Source organism: Terrapene carolina, unplaced genomic scaffold (assembly GCF_002925995.2).
Source record: "Terrapene carolina triunguis isolate 2854851 unplaced genomic scaffold, T_m_triunguis-2.0 Scaffold449, whole genome shotgun sequence".
Lineage (NCBI taxonomy): Eukaryota > Metazoa > Chordata > Testudines > Emydidae > Terrapene > Terrapene triunguis.
This window is the reverse complement of record NW_020664800.1, coordinates 3,064,566-3,082,214: the sequence shown is the minus strand read 5'-3', so window position 1 is coordinate 3,082,214 and position 17,649 is coordinate 3,064,566. Positions and strand designations below refer to the sequence as shown.

At 58.5% G+C, this 17,649-nt stretch overlaps 1 protein-coding gene across 5 annotated transcripts in view; it reads right to left on the bottom strand.

The window, feature by feature from the left end:
- The window catches only part of ABCA2 (ATP binding cassette subfamily A member 2), a 133,377-nt gene that overhangs the window by 39,779 nt on the left and 75,949 nt on the right, over window positions 1-17,649 (bottom strand). For all 5 annotated transcript variants that reach the window (XM_024210174.3, XM_024210176.3, XM_024210175.3 and 2 more), the window contains 10 exons: window positions 15,634-15,956; window positions 14,186-14,345; window positions 12,604-12,732; window positions 11,603-11,770; window positions 10,886-10,982; window positions 9,616-9,789; window positions 9,398-9,500; window positions 8,922-9,036; window positions 1,637-1,827; window positions 156-306 (listed from right to left, as the gene is read on the bottom strand). In XM_024210174.3, coding sequence (XP_024065942.2) covers window positions 156-306; window positions 1,637-1,827; window positions 8,922-9,036; window positions 9,398-9,500; window positions 9,616-9,789; window positions 10,886-10,982; window positions 11,603-11,770; window positions 12,604-12,732; window positions 14,186-14,345; window positions 15,634-15,956 — 1,611 coding nt within the window. The remainder of the gene's footprint in view (window positions 1-155; window positions 307-1,636; window positions 1,828-8,921; window positions 9,037-9,397; window positions 9,501-9,615; window positions 9,790-10,885; window positions 10,983-11,602; window positions 11,771-12,603; window positions 12,733-14,185; window positions 14,346-15,633; window positions 15,957-17,649) is intronic.

The following is a 17,649-nucleotide window of genomic DNA, read 5'->3' as shown; positions in this document are numbered from 1 at the left end:
GCCCCCCCATCCTGGCAGCGGGGAGGGCGATGGGATGTGGGGAGCAGGCCGGTGATGGAGGGAGCAGAGCTGGGGAGCCCCGTTCCCGGCCGTGCCCAGGGAGGCCAGGCTCAGGGCCTGCAGGGAACTGCACCGGGTCGCGCCCCAGTACTCACGGCGATGCACTTCTCGAAGGCCGTGATCTTGTCGTGGGCCACTTCCTCCCGGATGGCGACGTACATGTAGGGGACGTAGCTCAGGAAGTAGATGATGCCCCCGCAGGCTGAGGCCAGCTTGGCCTTGGAATAGAGCACGGACACCAGGAAACTGTGGGGCAGACAGTGTGACATCCTCCGCCGCAGAGGGAAAGGGGGCCATGCCCCCCCAGTCCCTGCCCCGGGGGGGGGGCATGCCCCCGAGCCCCAGAGAGAGAGGGTGTTAGCCCCCCCCCAGCCCCACCTCTCCCCCCAGAGAAAAAGGCTTACACAGCCCCCCCACTTCATCACCTACCTTGGAGAAAAAGAGGCATGACCACCTCCCACACCCCGTCAAACCCCATCAGAGGGACTGGGCCGGACAGCGGGACTGGGCCGTTGGCTCGGTGCTGAGAACTCAGTACCGACCCTGCTTCCTCGGGTCCCATTGCCGGGTCCCCTTCCAGGAGGCAAACACCCCCCAGAACAGAGTAGAGGGAGTGCGGCAGGACCAGCTCTGACCGGACCAAGCACCCCCCAAGCAAGGATGGCCAGGGCAGGGGTGTGTCGCTGTGATCACCACACGGGTGCATAGATTCCCCACTGCCCTTTACAGCCACGGCGGCTGCACCACGACGACTTTGTGGTTCCTCCCAACTGAACGTTGATGGGAGAACCTGCTTTAACTCCCACCCGCCCACGAGCCAGCCAATCCCTACAGACACCCGTGTCCTGCGACAGCGCAGGCTCCTCACCGCCAGTCAGCCTGCCTCCCCCTTGACCCCAACCACTCGGCAATGCTCGAATCAGCCGGCGACTCAGAGGTTTGAGCTTGTGGCATTGGCCACAAGCTGGATTCTCCTCTGATTATGCTGGTGTAAATCAGGAGGAGCTCCATGGAAGCCCAGGGAATTACACCAGCATCAGGGGACTATCTGGCCTTTAGCTGCGAGATGATCCCAGCCCGTACTGGGGTGGGTGGGGAAAGCATCTGCTACCCATTGCTCGTAACCACCTTTAATCCTGCTGCTGGTGGCACAGAAACAGGCAGTGCCCAGGCCTCAGGCTGGGGTTGTAGCTCGATGACCCACTGTGGCCTTCCCGGACCGAGGGGCCCAGTGCGAGCAGCACTGGGGTGACCCTGGGTACATCCATGGCTCCCCTTCTCTGGGAGTTCATGGTCCCTCGCTAGTGGCCCCAGCATTGTGGCTTTGCTATAAACTGTGAAATCACACATTGGACCAAAATGGAATCCAGACCCCAGAGTAACAAATTAACCACGCTACCCCAGCCCCCCCGGAGCCCTCCCAGGCTCAGAGACAGCGGCCATGCCCCAGGTAGTGCATGTCTAGAGGCCTCGTTGCTCTGGTCCCTTGCCCCTCTGGCTGCTTGACTCGTCCCTAGCTTCTGGGCCCCCAGCCATCACTGCTGTGTTACACCCCCTGCCCCGCCCCAGCGCTCACCAGAACATGATGGTGGCCACGGCGTAGATGGCGAGGAAGAGCCAGATGATGAAGACGTCGCTGTGCATCAGGACCTTGCCGTATTTCAGGATGGCGGTGAGCGCGGTGACAGAGATGGAGAGCTGGACAAAGCCGGTGATGAACCAGGCCACCCAGTGGACTGCGTTGTTCAGGCCCATCATCTTCATTACCTGCAAGAGACGGTGCCACGCGCCATCAGAGCACATGGCCCCACTGGGGCTGATTCCATGGATAGTCCCCGTCCCACCAGCAGGGCATCCTCATGGGACACAGCGGAGCAAGGACAAGGCATCACAACACGGGCCGGGTTCAAAGGGAGCAGCTTTGCACCCTGGTGGGTGTGTGGGCAAGGGGAACCTGTGGGAAGGCGGGAGCTGGGGGATCATTCCTTCATTTCCCTATTTGTTACTTGCCTCATAGTAATCTGAGGCCGGGATTGTGCTGCTAAGATGTCTCTTACAGGCGTTGCATCTACCCAACAAGCAAATTCCCTCAGGCTGAGCTTTCCACCAGTGGCCAGTGACACCCGGGTTGCAACTGGAGGCACCTGAAAGGGGCCTGGTTCCCAGAGTTCGCGGCACTCTGGAAACAAGGGCTCCAGAAACACGAGTCCCTTTTGATTAACTGCCATTAAACACAGCAAGTAAAGAAGGCAGGAGACAGCCAGGCCAGATGTGCAGAGCTTGGATAACCCAGGCTCTCTTTGTGATCACCGGACACGGGGTCGGGAAGTTCTCCCCCAGGTCAGAGTGGCTGGGCAGTGGCCTTGAGATGGGGGTGCAGCGTGGGGGGCAGTTTGCTGGCTAGGAGCATCTGGGTATTTCTCACTTAGCCAGTTCTCTGTCACTGCAGGGACCTCAGGCATTAGTTCGCCTGGGTCCCTCTGATTCTCTGCCTAGAGTTGGCACACAAGAAGCTTAGCCCACCCGGGGTCTCATTCCATGGTTGGGTTTGATGTGCGGAGGGTGGGTGGGGTCGGTGGGCCGTGTTACACAGGAGGTCGGACTAGACCATCTGGTGGTTCCTTCTGGCCTTAAACTCTGATTCACAAGCATCCTATTCCTCCCTCTCCCTATGCACCCGGGAATCCTTAAAGGGAAAGAGCCTAGCTCAAGAGTACGTCCCACGGCCCTGGCTGGTCTGTGCAGCTGGTCGCTCTTAGCTTCCAGCATTAGAGTCTGATCCCGCTTCCTCTTAAAACACAGGCAGGCAGAAGGGGAGAGAAGCAGCACGCGAGAGAGGAACATGCAGCTCCCGTCTGTGACCCCCAAAGCTCAGAGGCTGGCAGGCCCCGGGCACAGCAAGGGGCCCAGTGGGCCATTCTGGGACTGTGGCACTAGAGGTTTGGCTGGGGTGGCTCTTATTTTCCACTGGCCGGTCTCTGGAGGTCAGAGGGTTTGCTGGTTTATTACTGTGGTTGGACTTTTAGCTGTCAAAGTATTCCAGATTGGATCTGGCCTGGCTGGCTAAGCCGGATTCCTCTGAGCGAGGGAAGGCAAATGGAGCAATAGGGAAGCAGGAGAAGAAACAGGAAACCGAGGAACTGCCAGTGTGGTTCAGACCTGGGGTCCACTAGCCCAGGGTCCCGTCTCCAACTGTGGCCATCTGCTTCAGAGGGAGGCGCAAGAGACCCTGCAGGGGGCAGCGAAGAGCTCCACTGCTCTGCAGCCCCACGGTTTGCGGCTGGAGTCTCTCCAGCTCCATACAAAGGTCCAGACCTTTTCTAGCTCTTGGCCCCATGACAAGGTGGGTGGGGGAGGAACTGATCCACAGTGGGGGCTGGGAGGCAGCGGGACTCTTCAGTCCCCATCACTGGGGCTGCTCAGCACTCGGCCGCAGCAGGGCCTCCCGAAGTGCAGCTGGGAGGTCCCAAGGGAGCAGGAGCGGCAGTAAAGGTTCCCTGGTGTCTCCTGCCGGAGAGAGGCAGAGCAAAGGGCCCAGGGAGGCAGACAGAGCCGCCTAATGCTTGTTTGGTGACCTGAACTCAAACCGAGCTCCCCCGGGGAGGGGAAAGCTGGGGTGAGCGAAGTGCCCCGAGCCCCCCCAGGGAACACGAGTGTGGGGCGGAGGGGGTGAACGCAACAGCATGCAGGGAGAGGGCAGGCGGTCGTCATGGAGCCCATGAGGTGATTGAAAGGTGGATTCTCCAGGGTAGGCAGCAGCCCTTCAGGAACTGCAATCCAGGCATCAGTTTCTGCCGGGGAGGGAGCAGGATCCGTAGGGCTCATGCTTTGCCGGCTTGTTGGTTTCTCTGGCAGAGGTTCCCTCTGATCCCACCCTCCAGCTCTCGGCAACCTGCTGGTCACAACACTGCTTCTCGTGAAATTGAGGTGCGGCACGGCTGTGCAAGACAAGGTCTAGACATTGTGTGGGGGAAGCCCAACGTTTCCACCCAGGCCCTCCTGGCTGGCGGGACGTGAGACACAGCTCATGGGAAAACCCTGGAGGGACAAAGCAGGCCCCTCAGACAGAGGGCGCAGCTGGAGCACTCTCCAGTTCGGTTTGTTCTCGTTGTCCAAAACATGCGTAGGAAAGATGGAAAGTCTCGCAAGAGACAGCCCTGGCTTAACCAGGAGATCGTCAATGATCTGAAACTCAAAAAAGAGTCCTACAAAAAGCAGAAAGTAGGTCAAATTACAAAGGATGACTATAAACAAATAACATAAGTATGTAGAGACAAAATTAGAAAGGCCAAGGCACAAAGAGAGATTACCCTTTATGTCTCTAGCTAGTTTAACAAGAAAACATTCTACAAGAACATTAGAAACAAGAGGAAGACCAAGGACAGGGTAGGCCTGCTACTCAACAAGGGAGGAAAAAACAATAACAGAAGCATTAAATGACTTTTTTGTTTCAGTTTTCATCAAAAAGGTTAATAGCAATTGGACGTCTAACATACTGAATGCCAGTGGAAATGAGGTAGGATCAGAGGCTAAAATAGGGAAAGAACACGTTAAATATTACTAGGACAAGTTAGATGTCTTCAAGTCACCAGGGCCTGATGAAATACATCCTAGATTAGAATACTCAAGGAGCTGACTGAGGAGATATCTGAGCCATTAGTGATTATCTTCAAAAAGTCATGGAAGACGGGAGAGATTCCAGAGGACTGGGAAAGGGCAAATCTAGTGCCCATCTATAAAAAGGGAAATAAGGACAACCCAGGGAATTACAGACCAGTCAGCTTAACTTCAGTACCCGGAAAGATAATGGAGCAAATAATTAAGCAATCCATTTGAAAACACCTAGAAGATAATAATTTTGATAAGTAACAGTCAGCATGGATTTGTCAAGAACAAATCATGTGAAACCAACCTGATCGCTTTCAGGGTAACAAGCCTTGTGGGTATGGGGGAAGTGGTAGATGTGGTATATCTTGACTTTAGCTTTTGACACTGTCTCGTGGATTTGGGGGAAGTGGTAGATGTGGTATATCTTGACTTTAGCTTTTGACACTGTCTCGTGGATATGGGGGAAGTGGTAGATATCTTGACTTTAGCTTTTTGATACCTTCTCATAAACAAACTAGGGAAACAGCCTAGATGGAGCTACTATAAGGTGGGTGCATAACTGGTTGGAAAATTGTTCTCAGAGAGTAGTTATCTGGTTCACAGTCAAGCTGGAAGAGTATATTGAGTGGGGTCCCGCAGGGATCAGCTCTGGGTCCGGTTCTGTTCAATGTCTTCATCAATGATTTAAATAATGGCATAGAGAGTACATTTAAAAAGTCTGTGGACGATACCAAGCTGGGAGGGGTTGCAAGTGCTTTGGAGGATAGGATTAAAATGCAAAATGATCTGGACAAACTGGAGAAATGGTCTGAAGTCAATAGGATGAAATTTCATAAGAACAAGTGCAAAGTACTTTACTTAGGACGGAACAATCAGTTGCAAATGTACAAAGTGGGAAATGAGTGCCTAGGAAGGAGTACTGCGGAAAGGGATCTTGGCTTCATAGTGACCACAAGCTAATTATGAGTCAACAATGTAACGCTGTTGCAAAAAAGCAAACATCATTCTGGGATGTATTAGCAGGAGTGTTGTAAGCAAAACACGAGAAGTAATTCTTCCGCTCTGCTCTGCGCTGATTAGGCCTCAACTGGAGTATTGTGTCCAATTCCAGGCGCCGCATTTCAGAAAAGATGTGAACAAATTGGAAAAAGTCCAGGGAAGGGCAACAAAAACGATTAAAGGTCTAGAAAACATGACCTATGAGGGAAGATTGAAAAAATTGGGTTTGTTTAGTCTGGAAAAGAGAAGACCGAGAGGGGACATGATAACAGTTTTCAAGTACATAAAAGGCTGTTACAAGGAGGAGGGAGAAAAATTGTTCTCCTTAACCTGTGAGGATAGGCCAAGAAGCAATGGGCTTAAATTGCAGCAAGGGCAGTTTAGGTTGGACATTAGGAAAAGCTTCCTAACTGTCAGGGTGGTGAAGCACAGGAATAAATTGCCTAGGGAGGTTGTGGAATCTCCATCATTGGAGATTTTTAAGAGCAGGTTAGACAAACACCTGTCAGGGATGGTCTAGATAATACTTCGTCCTGCCTTGAGTGCAGGGGACTGGACTAAATGACCTCTCAAGGTCCCTTACAGTCCTACGATTCTATGATGCTATGGCACCTGTGATGAAGTGGGAATTGTTGGTAGTACTTTTATGAAGCTTGTGTGTGCCTCAGTTTCCCCATGTGCTGCATTGTTACCTAGGGGGTTGGAAAGGGCTGTTTGCTCTCATAGCGGGCAAAGAGACATATATATGGGTGTCACCTGGCTGTCTGGATCTGGGTTCCCTTATCAATGGAGCCTCTGAAAAGACAACGGCAAATCTAATTGCCTGGACATTGATACCTAGCAACCAAGGCCTCAGAGAGATATAGGCTTCCCCACCTCTCCGCAGGGGCTGAGCAGCATCTCTCCAGCTCGGGAACAAGGGACTGGGTAGGTGGGAGGGGTTAAGTGTTGGCTGCTGGAGGCAGTCGGGGCTCTCACCTGGAGGTTGACAAAGGAAATCAGATGGAGAGACAGAGCTTGAGCAATGGAGCTCACTACAGCTTGGCTGGGCTCTGAACTAACCAGAATGGACTATTCTTAACCTTCATCTCTATGCTACCCTCAGGACTTCCCACGCTGCGTTCCAGTTAAGGAATAAACCCGGCTGCTCTGACAATGCTGGGCGAGGTGCATCAATCCCCAGGGTGCACCAGCCTCCTTCGGGGCCTGTCTCAGTTGGACTCGCTGAACGGGGCTCACGGTGGGAAGTGGGGGTGCTGCAGGCCCAGAGGTTCAGTCTAAGGAGGCGGTGAAGCAGCGCGGCTCACCCTGGAGGAAGAGCGAGACCCCTAGGGGGACTGGCCCACTGAGGGGGTTCCTCCTAGAGACCCTTCCAAAGCTGGGGCCATCACACTGATCCTGTGGATCTGACACCCCCCAAAGGGGATAGAGGATGACGCCATAGGCAAGGGAAGCACTGATGGCTCAGAGAATGCGCAGAGCTCTCTGCTCCTTCAGCAGCCAAGGTTGGGTCCTGTCCCATGTTAACTCAGCCCCTGGAGGAGGGCAGAGGAGGCCACAGCTGCTGTGGGAGAGAAAAGCCACCCGCTCTCCTTGCTCAGCCTGCCTAAGCCCAGCTGCCCCTTGGGGCCCAGACAAGACAGGGTTTGTGGGTAATGGTTCGAAAGGGCTGGGGTCGCAGGACACTGACAGACCCTGTGGTTCTCTCTGGCTCCCAAACTACACAGGCTGTGCTGCCTCTGTGCAGGTTCTCAGGGAAGGACAATGCACAGTCCCGGTAGAGCCCTGTGGGATGCCAACATCTCAATGCCAGGGAAGCAGTGTGTCTGGCCAGCAAGGGCACCGCTGATTTCCTTGTGGGAATCCCAATCAGGCAACCTTGGGAACATGCACAAGCAGATCAGTGAGCAGGGCTGCAGGAGACTCGGGCTGGGAGCCTTCATGGTCCGTTCTGCTGCGTCTGCATTGCTCAGCAGAGCATCCAACAGGGCCGGGAAAAGCCCCCTAGAGAAGCCTGCCATGCCTGAACTTGGCAAAGGCAGGCTGGTCTCACATTGCCCAGGATTGATAGCCAGCTGTGCCTGGCACTGTGCCCCAGTGCCTTCAGCATGCTCTCGTTAGCCGCCGGATCCTCCCTGCTCCTGCAGCCAATCTCTGGGGGTGAAGCCAGTGCCAGCCAAGAACAAAGTGCTGCTGTTTGCCTGGAGCAGTAACCAGGTAATGGGGAGAACTGGGAGGGGGCATGGAAAGGGGCTCCTCGGTGTCCGAGGTAGAAGAGACCCCGCCGGCTCCTCTGTCCCCGTCACCAAGCAGGGATGTTCCCCACGGAACAGAGCCAGTGGTGCGATCCCACTGCTCCGAGAGCCAGGCTGGATCGTTGCTGCCTTAGGCTGTGTTTGCGCAGGCACCTACAGGTGGAAATATCCCTGTGGCACCATCCAGCCCTGGACACCCAGAGAGCGACACCTTGGTCCTAGGGCCCGTGCTGTGTTACGGCTGCAGAGGGCCCTCGGCAGCTAATGACACGGGCCTGCAGCGAGCCAGGGAATTACAGAGCATGCCTTGGCCTCAGAGTGATTAGTAGGTGACAAACCCACCCCCGGGAGTCTCACCAACTCCAGCGGGGTTAAGCTGGGGGTGAACTTGGAGCCGTATCTCCTGTGCTCTGGTTTGGAGAACGGAAGCAACCATGGGTCTGTCTCTCCTCTCGCTTGCTCTCATTTTACACCAATTTCAATGGAGTTACCCCAATTTACACCGGGGAGAGAATCAGGCCCCAGGGCTTTCCCTGTAACGTTTCACTCAGGGGTCCACAAACATCCCCATGGGTGGAAAATGTCCTACCAGGCACCTACCCCATGCTCACAATGGCACAGACATCACGCGATCAGGGTCCCGTAACATCTCTGGGCCAGGCCAGCACTTGCTGACGTGGGAAAGAAGGTTACACCACAAAGGCACTTCCTGGTCCCTTAGCTTCTTGCATTGCAATTGCAACACAGCGGCTGGAAGCAAAGACGTGGACCAGCATCACCCCTCCACAGAGCCCAGCTAGACAACCAGGGCCCAGCGGGTGGCCCCACCTATGCCAGGACAGGCATGGGCAGTGTCTCCCCCTTTCCTCCACGCAACTGGATTGTGCTGTCAACCATCTCCCTTCCTACCCCCGCCCCCTGCCGCCCCAGCAGGCCCCGAGAGGGACGCGAAATCCCAGCGCCCCATGGCTCTGCCTGCAGGTGCTTGGGGGTCCCCACCTCTTTCAGCCGATGCTCCTTCTCCGCCACAATGTGCTGGATCATCATCGCCACCGAATAGACCCAGGAGATCACCATGCACAAGGGCATCATGTGCTCGATGACGAACAGGAAACTGGGGAAGAGAGCAGCAAAGCACCATGAGAGCGCCCTGCTGGCCAGGCTCCCCTGGTGGGGCTGGCGTGACGGGGAGCCCTGCGCCATCCCTCGCTGGTGGGAATGGAAGGAAGTGGAAGAGGGGCCCATCAATTCTGCTCCAGCCTCCCTCAGCCCCAAGCACCGTGCCCAGTTCTCGCCTCACTGTCTGCGCTGGGGCCTTGTCTCCATTTCGGTTCGGCCGCTTGGGCCTAGCAAGGTATTTGCCCAGGGGAGAGGCAGGGGCTGGGATTGGCCTGTCAGGTCCCTGCAGCCCCTGTGACATGACATGAGACTCCTGATGCCGTTCTCCCCCGTCACCCACCCCCGGCGTTACTCACTCGTCCCTGGTGTAACACGGGTACGGGAACATCTGCACGTAGTTGCCAGGCTCCACCACGTCGTGGCCCACGAAGGTGTTGATTATGGCTCGCTCCATCATGTCTGAGGGGAGACAGAAGAGCCCAGTTCAGCGAGGGGCAGGGACGGTGCCACTCGTCGAGAGGGTGCTGCGGGCGCTGCCGTGAGGCTGTTGGCAGGAAGGCCCCAGGCCACTCACCCTGGATCCACACGAAACCGTAGAGGAAGTAGAAGCGCCCGCCCGTGTTGGGGCCCGGCCGCCAGTACGCCCGCCGGATCTCATTGGTCTTCTCGGTGAAACTGGAGTTCTGCCGGATCTTGTACATCACGTGTGGGGGCAGGGAGCCATCCTTGTTGGTCTGGAAGATCACACCTGGGGAGAGCACGCTCAGAGCGCTGAAGATGGGGCGGCCTTCCTCTCCCTGCCGGCTCTGGGGCCAGCGTACGCTGGGGCAGGGAGAGTACTCTCACGCCACATGCTCAGGGCCTTACCCAAAGAGATCAATGGGGTCCTATTGACCTCAGTGAGCTTCAGATCAGACCCCACACGAGGGGGCAGCGAGAATCCAGAACAGGAGAGGAGGGAACCAGCAATGGTCGCCTTCCACTGGAGCATCTCACAGGGCTTTGAATTAAGACCTGCAGCCACCTTAAGAGAGCTCCCTCATGTTATAGTTGGGGAAACTGAGGCATAGAGCAGTTCAGTGACTTGCCCAAAGTCACCCAGCAAATCAGTGGCAGAGCCAAGACCAGCCTCCTGCTCTCTCCCATACCAGCGACTTCCTGCCTTCTGCTTCTGCTACGGACGATACACATGGGGATTATTGGAGGGGATCCTTGTATCTGAAATGAGTGACCTGCCCAACGCGCAGCCCGCCGGCTAGCATTTGTACAGGTCACCTGCCAGTGCGCGCTCCCTGCTCACGGCACACGCGTGATCCCTCTAGGTTGCCCACCTCCTGCACATGCTGCGAGCACTAACAGAGCAGGGACCAGCGGACAGACCGTGCCAGCCTCCCCAAGGACTGCTAACTTCCCGTAATTACTGCCTGGGCTCCATGGGGGATGGGCGCTCCCAGCAGTGCTGGGTCTGGCTGAGATACGGAGCAACATACGCGCCAAACCGCACTCCCATGAGGAGCTCTAACGAAAGGGGGAGCTGCAGTGAAGCAGGTTCCCAGACGCCAGGGCCTAGTATTAGCCGAGGCCATGGGGTGGCTGAGCGAATGGGCCTCTCTGAACTCAGGCACCCTGGTAACCCCCCAAATCCAAACCCACGTATCCGGAAGTGCTGGGCTCAAACCCCAGGGCAGCCGGCTGGGCTCAGGGCAGACAGACAAAGCTGGGGGCTGGTTTCCAAGCTGGCGAATCAGCAAGGTGGCGAATGGACAAGGGAGAGGAACCAAGTGTGGCCCAGTGACTGGAGAGAGGAGCGGGAAGGCAAGCGCTAGTCCGGGGCTGGGACGTACTGGCAAACACCGTGACGTTGTCCTGGTACGCCTGGTTCAGCGTGTAGTTCACAATGCTCTCCTCATCGGGGAAGCCCTTGAAGATGTCCACGCTGACCTGGCGGGAGGGAAAGGCCCCGTGAGACCCCGCTGCCCAGGAACAGCTCCCCGCGCTCCTGGGCACACTCCTGTGGCCGCTCTCCCCAACTCCCTCACAGTCAGCTGCATCCAAACACTGCCCCGGGATGGGGGTGTGAACAGGGAGCACGCGGAGCACTGACGAGACAGCCTGAGCCCGAGCAGAGTGCATTGGCAGTGCCCAGCCGGAGCCACCTCTCTGCACACCCAGGGGCTACTCCATCAGGACAGGGCTCCCCGTGGTTGTGGCTGCCCACCAAGCAGAGTCCGGCGAGCAGCCCTGCCAAAGGCGCTTGGATCTACCCTGCCTTCACCCCCATTTCCAGCTACGCCCCACTCTTCAGCAGAGTGCTCAGGGAGGCCCACGCACTGCGGCCTGAGGTGAAAGATCCTGGCACAGCAAACTAGAGCGAGGAAGGGCCAACTCAGACCTGCTGGGATTTGAACCTGTGGTTCCAGGGGATCCTAGGGGGTACAGACCACCCAGCTACTACAAGGCCCCCTAGAAGAGCCCTGGGACAGAGGCAGCAGGGCCTCCCAGCATTCCCGGGCAGCCTGGCAGGACCCAGGCTCGGCTCCATGAGGCTGCGTCGCCCGCACCTTGGACATGAACTGGATCCAGCCGCAGGCGGCGTTGTCGATGGTCTCTAGCTGCTGCAGCAGGGCGCTGGCGTTGGGCAGCGAGAAGTTGCCGTCGATGAAGCTGCGGAGCAGGTTGTTGTCCGAAGCGTTCAGGATCTCGGGGTGTTTGTGGAGGTTGGTGGTGAACTGGGGAGAAGGACAGGCCCGGGGAGAGAGACAGACCGAGGGAAGAAAGGATGAAATGGTGCAGAGGAGCTGAGGGGCTTCCATACCTCACCCCATCTCCTCTTGGTGCTACTTGTGCAACACACATGGATGGCTCCACTCCCCCTGCCTTGCACCATCATTTGCAGCCGTGCAAACGCCACCTTATCCGCCCCCCTTGCTCTCACCAGCAGGGGCGCTTTACGCCGCCCTGCGCGGCCATCAGGAACGAAGCAGGGCTGGGGGGAATCTGGCCCTGAATTGCTGGGCTGATGCAATACACAGAGAGAGGGCCCAGCAAAGGGCATGTGCCATGGCGTCTGGTGCACCGGTCACGGGGCAGCTGGAGGCAGCCAGCAGCCTCAGCAAAGCCAGGAGCAGGGAAGGGGCCCAGAAGACGTCTCTCCCCTTCCCTGGCCTGTCATGTTAATATAACTAGGCACCTGAGTGGTCAAACTGTGCGTCACTCAGCAGTGATGTCCCGGTCTGAGAATGTTGGCTCCCACCCCCCAGACTGGACACAAAGTCCGGGAGCTGACAGGCTGAGGGGGCGACAGCTCCCCCCTCCCCCAATAACAGCCCCACACCCGGATTGCTGCAGCACAGCTGGGAATGCCAGTGACCCGCCTGGGAAGCTAGAGGACATGGGCCCAGGGCTGTGCACCCTGAAGTAACGCCCTGCAACGGGATGGGGATCCCGCAGGACCTGCTGCCATAATACCAGGAGCAGGTCAAATGTACTTTGCTGTGGTGATGAGATCCGTCGCTTGGCTTCGCTCCAAACCCATTCCTCCCCTTCCCCCGCCCGCAAGCACCTCCTGAAGCCAGCGGATCCGCCGCTGCAGTTTGCCCTCCTCCAGGAAGCCCCGGATCTCAGAGGAGACATTCAGCCAGACCTGGGCGTAGCGAGTCACGTTCCCGACGAAGGCAAAGGTCTCATTGGCCTGTAGGGAGAGAGGGGAGCGGAGAGGGCAGGGGACGTGGAGGCAATGGGAGAGCATTGGCCCCACTGCATGCCTGGGACTGGGACCACTATGCTGCCCCGGTCATTACGGCTCCCACAAGAGCAGGGTTAAGGACCCCTACACAGCAGGGAGAGCTGGGCCTTGTGTAGGCTAGACAAGCCAAACCAGTGCAGACACACACGGCATTACTCCCGAGTAGCTACTGCACTTGAAATCCACCCCCTCTTAGCCCAAATTCCCTTTGAGTGGAGACACGCCTTTAAAGTGGCCTGTCCCTCAGCCAGATCGGTTTAGCTTCAGTCAGTCGTTTGTGGACAAAGGGAGGCAGCCAGTTGTCTGTGCGCCCGGCTTGTCCCGCTGGGCAGCATCTCCCCGTTCCCTTGTACTCCCCCGCTTCGCCGTCAGCGAGTTGTCGAGTCTGTTCTTACGCTGCCAGCTCCTGGGGGCAGGGACTGGCTTGTTCTGGGTTTGTACAATGCGGCCCTGGCCTGTAGCTTTGTCAGAATACAGACAACACTAAGCCAATCTAAGCAAGGGTTAAACCCACTTCGGTGCATCTATGGTAGGGGCCCTCACCAGTTTAACTAGGTCACTTTAAAACCAATGTAATTAAATCAGTGCAACTCTTGTAACCCAGACACGGCCTCGGTCCTGCCCGGTCGCCGCTAAGGAATGGCACTGATGTAGCTGGCCTCCAGATGGGACCCCGGGACCTAATTCCTCTCTGCCTGGGCATTTACCTGTGTGCAAAGCAGGTACGCAATGCTACTAAACCAGCATCCTTCTCGCTGGCCTCTGCCATTCACTGCCTGGGTGTAACGAGCCTCCTGCAGCGCTAGGCCTCAGGGAACTGACCCTGGGCTGGCATCATGCACCTTCCTGTCACGTGTCCGGCACTGGGACCGGCGATGTCAGGGGAAACCACAAAGGAAACGAACACCCGGCTTCCGACGTGTAACAAACAGGCCAAACTGGGCCAGCAACCTGCGGTGCTGGGCTGGAAACCAGCCTGGCTGGCTGCCACGCAGCCCGGACCCGCTGCAGATGTTACACTGAGCCCACAGCCACGCTGCGCTCGGCCTCCAGCAGCAACTCAGCTGGAGGAAGGGAAAATACCTTCCCCGTCCCCTTCTGCATGCTGCCTTCAGTCACTGAGCTTTAATTACCGATTCCAAGGCAGAGCTCAATGGGCCCCCAGGGCTCCCTGGCACAGCTCAAGGGCTGGAGCGATCCATTAAACCCGGCTCCTTAAGCGCTGCTGCCTGCCACAAGCTGCTCTCCAGAGAGCTGCTCGGCACCACCCTGGCTAGCCATGGACTTTGAGACCTTAGGGGCTTCCAGGGGGCCCCTCAATAGAAGCAGGCTTAGAGTCTGATGGCCAGCAGGCCAGGCCGCCCTGTGCAGGCCCATCTGGGCCGGCCAGCGCCCTCACCTTCAGGATGACCTTGTCCACCTCCGTCCCGACAGGAGAGTAAAGGATCTTGGGATTGCTGGTCATGAGGTGCACCAGCAGTCCCAGGTTACGCTGCTCCTTGCTGGTGAAGCCCAAGGAGCTCATGTTGCCCTGCTTCAGGGCCTCGGGCTCGATGGTGCTGGAAAGGGAACCACACAGGGTCAGTTCTGGGGCCGGAGGGGCCGTCCCTGGGGCCCAACGGGGGAGCCGCGCAAGGCGCTGCCAATGCACCGTGGGCACCAGAACTTCAACCCCACAGCAAAGGGTAACGTGCCAGCAGCAGGGTCATGGCAGGGAGCCTGCACCCTCAGCGAACACCTGGCACGAGGAGCCTTCCTCCGCCCTCAGTGACATGGAGGGCTCCGATAGCCGCCCAGGCTGCAGAAGGACGAGGAGTTTCAGTCACCCCAGCGTCCCCACCCGCCAAGGCAGGGCCCCCCCCCTCTGTGTGGCAACTGGACCTGCAGCTCGAGGTCCCTCTGGAGAGTAGGTGCCAGTGCTGTACAGGGCGCTCACTAAACCCACTGCCTCATGTGTACATCGGAGGAGGGTGGGGTGGGGGCGGCAAGGACCCTGCCGAGCATTCCAGTCCTGGCACATGCCCGGGGGTCCCACAGTAGCACCAAGGCAAGGCCTGGTACCGAGCCAGCTGCTCTGCACGGAGCCCTGTCTGGAGTGCTCCCCTCCTGCCAGTGATACTCCACGGTCCTCTCCTGCTCCCTTCAGGGCAGCGGCACCAACCTGCTCCGCCCCTGGGCAAACTGGTCCCGCCCCTCCCCGCCAGGCTCTCGGGGGCACTCCCTTTGCTGACACCCTGCACGTCCCATGCTGTGCAGGGGCCAGTGCACGAGAGGCCCGAGCACAGTTTCACACCGACTCACACGCTGGTGAGTCAGCGAGACGCCGTGGGGTTGGTGCAGCGAGAGCTGTGCCGTGGCGGCATGGAAACCCGCCCACGGCCAAGGACACGTGGGCAGGATGTGCAGACCCACTCGGGCAGCAGCCAGCCTGGCTTTCCCCACACGGCCTTGCTCACGGACTACGCTCCGGGGTGGGAGGGCGCACTGCCAGAGAGAGGGGGTGCAAGCTCCGAGGCACGGGCTGACCTGGCCTTTCCGGCTGGCCAGCTCCCAAAGCAGCCCTGCTACCAAGGCCTAGGCACGGGGGGTGAAAATGGACCATCTGGGCCTGGTGCACTGACCCCTGCTCCCTCTTCCCAAAGGAGGAGCTGCCCACCCCTCCCCGCCCTGCTAATGGAGCTTGGTCTTAACCTGCAGCTTCCCCATGACCCCCCTCATGCCACCCCCAACCCTGGGCTGGCTCTGCCAAAGGACCTCGCTCCTACCCTGTGCCCTCAGTTACTGCAGCCCCGGACTCCCTTCGTCCCCTCATCCCAGGGACAGGGGCACCCGCCTGGCAGCTCCTACCGGTTGTTCCCGCAGAGGATGGGCTGCAGTCCTGCCCAGAGCTGCACGAAGGCCGAGCGCTGGCCCTGGGGGTTCTCTCCCACGGGCTCCCTGTCGCCCTCCTCCGTGGTGGAGTTGGCACCGGCGGTGAAGTTGCCACCCCAGCTGGTGCTGTTGGTGGCGGGCGGGGGTGCTTTGCTGGCACAGGCGCCCTGGGGCAGCAGCTTGGCGAGAGCCGAGAGGATGTCCACGTCCTTCAGAACCTTCTCCATCTCCATGAGGTCCTCCAGGAGGGCGTGGAGCCGGTGCTGGGCTGCCGTGCTGTTCACCTCGTCCAGCTTGAGCTGCAAAGCCAAGGGCGGGAGAGGTTCAGCAGCAGCACAGGGTGCCCACGGGTCTCGCTCTCCCAGCAGTTACCAGGGCCAAGGAGTCCAGCCAGGAGAGCGCCAAGGAAATACCCCCTGGCGTGAAATACACGGGGTCCATCATAGGTACAGGCTGTGCTGCCCAGGGCCCGGGCTGCTGCCCCCACAGTCCTGGACCCCCACCCGTCCAGCCTCCCAACATTCAACTCCATCAGCACTCGGCCTGGCCTTGCACCTCCTCCTCCCACAGCCTCCACCTGCTGCCCCTCGCCCGCTCCCTCCAGCACCCCCAGAGTGGGCTACTTGTCACACGGAGGGGTCCCGTTTATCTGCACCCGTCTGCAAGCCAGTCACCCATTCCCTGTGCCTTGAGACGCCCCGTCCCCCTTGCGCTGTGCGTCAGGGCGCTCTATGGAAACACACCACAGCGGCCTTGTGCATTCGCAACGGGCGTAAGCAGCTGCAGGAAAATACCGGGAAGGCTCAGGCTCGTGACCGACACCGGCCAAGCCTCCAGGGCCCGACTTCACCTGGCAAGGTGCCAGTGGCAGGCTCACATGTACGGGCCAGGCCATTTGCTGCGTCCCCTAAAGCTGGCGGGGGCCCGCTGCTGACAGGCAGAGACAGCAGCCAGTGTAATGAACACAGCAGGCACTGTGCAATGAACCTGCTCAGCGAGAGGATGTGGGTCCGTGGAGCTGCCGGGCTCCCTGCACCCAGGCACCCTGCGTAGGGCTCTGCCGTTCGGTAAGCACCCGGTGGGATTCTGTTGGCCTCTCTGGCACATTCACCGTGCTCAGGCCCTGCTGCAAGGGAACGTCAACACCGACCGGTTCCCTTGCTCCAGCAGCTCTCCCAAGGGAGCCGGAATTGGAAGAAGCCACATAACAGAGGTGACTAAACTGAATAATGTTAAGTGCCCCAGGCATCCCCTCCCTAGGGACCCCATGGCACCTGGGAGTGGAGACCCCTGGGTGTGATTCCTGCCCTCGCCGATGCCAGAGAGCAAGACAGCACTGGGCACTCCACATGGAGAGAGCTGCACTGGTGGCCAGGGCCTGGGACAGCTCATGGAGCCCACGCGCACAAGTGGGCCTGTTCCCAGGGATATCGCGTGATGGTGCTTGTGGGACGGAGCTCTGCAAAGCCCAAGAGTGGAAGTGACAATGCTCTCCAGTCACTATCTCCTCCCAGGACCCTGCAGCCCCAGGGAGCGAGAGAATGGCTTGGAGAGATAGACCGGGGCCCTGGGACAGCTGAAAGAGAAGGAGAGTGGATTCCCTTGCAAATAAAGGGGGCTGGTCTATGGGACAGGGACAACAGCCCCTAGGCCTGGCCCCATTCCCTGAACTGGCTGAGACCCAGTGGCCAGGAGGGCAGTGGCTGCACTGCGTTCAGGAGAGATCTCAGAGACACCCCAGCAAACCAACCCCGAGCAACAGAACAGCTCTGCGGCTGCACATGGTGAGCACGGGAGCAGGCAGAGGCCACGCACCTGGGGCAAAGGATGAATGGGCCCTTTGCAAACTCCGCCCTAGAGGCGGGGCTTTCTGAAATGACCAATCAGCTGAGGAAGCCAGGTGGTGCAAGTGAAGCGGGTTTGAAATATCAGACTAGGGAGGGCAAAGCCAGGCAGGAGGGAGGTGGGCCAGGAAGAGCTACCTTGGCTTGC